The sequence below is a fragment of the Limulus polyphemus genome, unplaced genomic scaffold (assembly GCF_000517525.1).
Source record: "Limulus polyphemus unplaced genomic scaffold, Limulus_polyphemus-2.1.2 Scaffold737, whole genome shotgun sequence".
In the NCBI taxonomy this organism is placed as follows: domain Eukaryota; kingdom Metazoa; phylum Arthropoda; class Merostomata; order Xiphosura; family Limulidae; genus Limulus; species Limulus polyphemus.
In genome coordinates this window covers 66,204-67,805 of record NW_013666347.1, presented here as the reverse complement: position 1 = coordinate 67,805, position 1,602 = coordinate 66,204, and the positions used below count along the sequence as shown (strand labels likewise).

Genomic DNA, 1,602 nt, shown 5'->3' with positions numbered 1-1,602 from the left:
ATACCGTATCCTGTGGAAGTCTTACCAGGTAGATGCCCCGCACAGAGGACATTAATGTTCTTTTGGCCCGAATACAATACGTCCACTTCCCGGAGGGTTCGTGTTTCTTCCTCGGACCACACTACCTGGCGAGGGCACGCCGATGGCGTCCTGACTCCCAGAGAATGGATGCGTTCAGCATTCCTTGAACAAGGATGCTTATGACGCTTATGTTGCGAAAGCCCTGCTTTGGTCTTAAAACTATCACTGAAAAGATCACACGAGAAATTGCTCAAGTTCGCAGCAAACGTAACAGTTCGCCGCCAGGGACATTTCGGAACGTGACAGGCTATTGCATGATGATTACCATCACTTTTACCACAATATGAGCAGCATGCCTGAGTCTCTGAATCGTGGAAGTTTGCCTGATGGACTGCAAACTTCGAGTATGCCAAGAACTCTTTGGAACACAAGTCACATGCCACCTTTCTGAAGGGCAGACGCACGGTTACCAGTGAACCTACCCGGTAACTGGTTCTCTACAGACAGGTTGCAGTTGTCTGTAGGAGGCAGACATTCACCCTCAGTCACACACGATGACTGGATGCTTCCAGACGAGCTGTCTGAAGCTCTAGGCGTGGCCCTTTCGTCAGTTTCGCCCTCAGTCATGCTCGATGACTGGATACTTACAGACGTGCTGTCTGAAGCTCTAGGCACAGCCAAACAGATCTCCATCAATTCCTCAGTTTCAAAGTTATTCTAAGATTCGCCCTCAGTCACGCTCGATGACTGGATACTTACAGACGTGCTGCCTGAAGCTCTAGGCACAGCCAAATATATGTCCGTCAATTCCTCTGTTTTGCCCTCAGTCACGCACGATGACTGGATACTTGCAGGCGAGCTGCCTGAAGCTCTAGGCATAGGCAAATAAATATTTGTCAGATTTTTATTTTGTTTCAAACGGGTATTTTGTCTTAATTCGGTATTTTGGTCACAGATCAGGTAATTGTCCACCGAAGTGGACTCTTCACAAATTGTCTCTCGTGGGGAGACATTAATAAACAAGCCGTCCACCTGAGTGGTTCGGCACCTACCGCCCCATATAGGTTGTACTCTAGTTGCACTGGGTTCACCTTGGGTATGTGAGCCGGTGGTGGAATAGGTATTTTTCAATTCCTCTATTCCAGACGTTTGGAGTCCCTCATCGATCCGTCCCTCGTTGCCAGGGAATCGCTCGGAAGCTACCATCCCTAGTTGGTGCCAAGTAGCTCGGGTTTGGCTGCCGCCCTGGCACCCCACGGACACCAAACCATAGCTTTTATTCGTTATAATATCACCCATGTTTAATAAACAGTCTACTCTGATATAGGGCTGACCGGTTCCCTATAAAATGCAAATACAGGGTAGGGTTGCAAGCCCCTACCGGGTACCCAATAGCTGATGGGGCCGGTAAGTTCCCATCACAGTTTAGGGTTTTCCTTCCCATCTGGGAGATAGCTTCTCCTGCCGTTGGACATATAGTGGTTGGCGAGGCACTATATGGGTTTTTAGTGTTCTCCTTCACGGGTTGGAGGATTCGGTTACAGGATTTACCTGTATCCAGCCGTACCACAAGGAGGTACC

General features: G+C 48.9%; 2 protein-coding genes across 2 annotated transcripts in view; both read right to left on the bottom strand.

The window, feature by feature from the left end:
• The window catches only part of LOC106460265, a 70,317-nt gene that overhangs the window by 37,821 nt on the left and 30,894 nt on the right, over positions 1–1,602 (bottom strand). The gene's annotated exons all lie outside the window — the stretch shown is intronic.
• LOC111085954 overlaps positions 234–1,602 on the bottom strand; it is a 3,448-nt gene continuing 2,079 nt past the window's right edge. Inside the window, exons 2-3 of the mRNA XM_022386937.1 lie at positions 763–791; positions 234–651 (exon numbers count right to left, since the gene is read on the bottom strand). Coding sequence (XP_022242645.1) covers positions 454–651; positions 763–791 — 227 coding nt within the window. The 3' untranslated portion in view covers positions 234–453. The remainder of the gene's footprint in view (positions 652–762; positions 792–1,602) is intronic.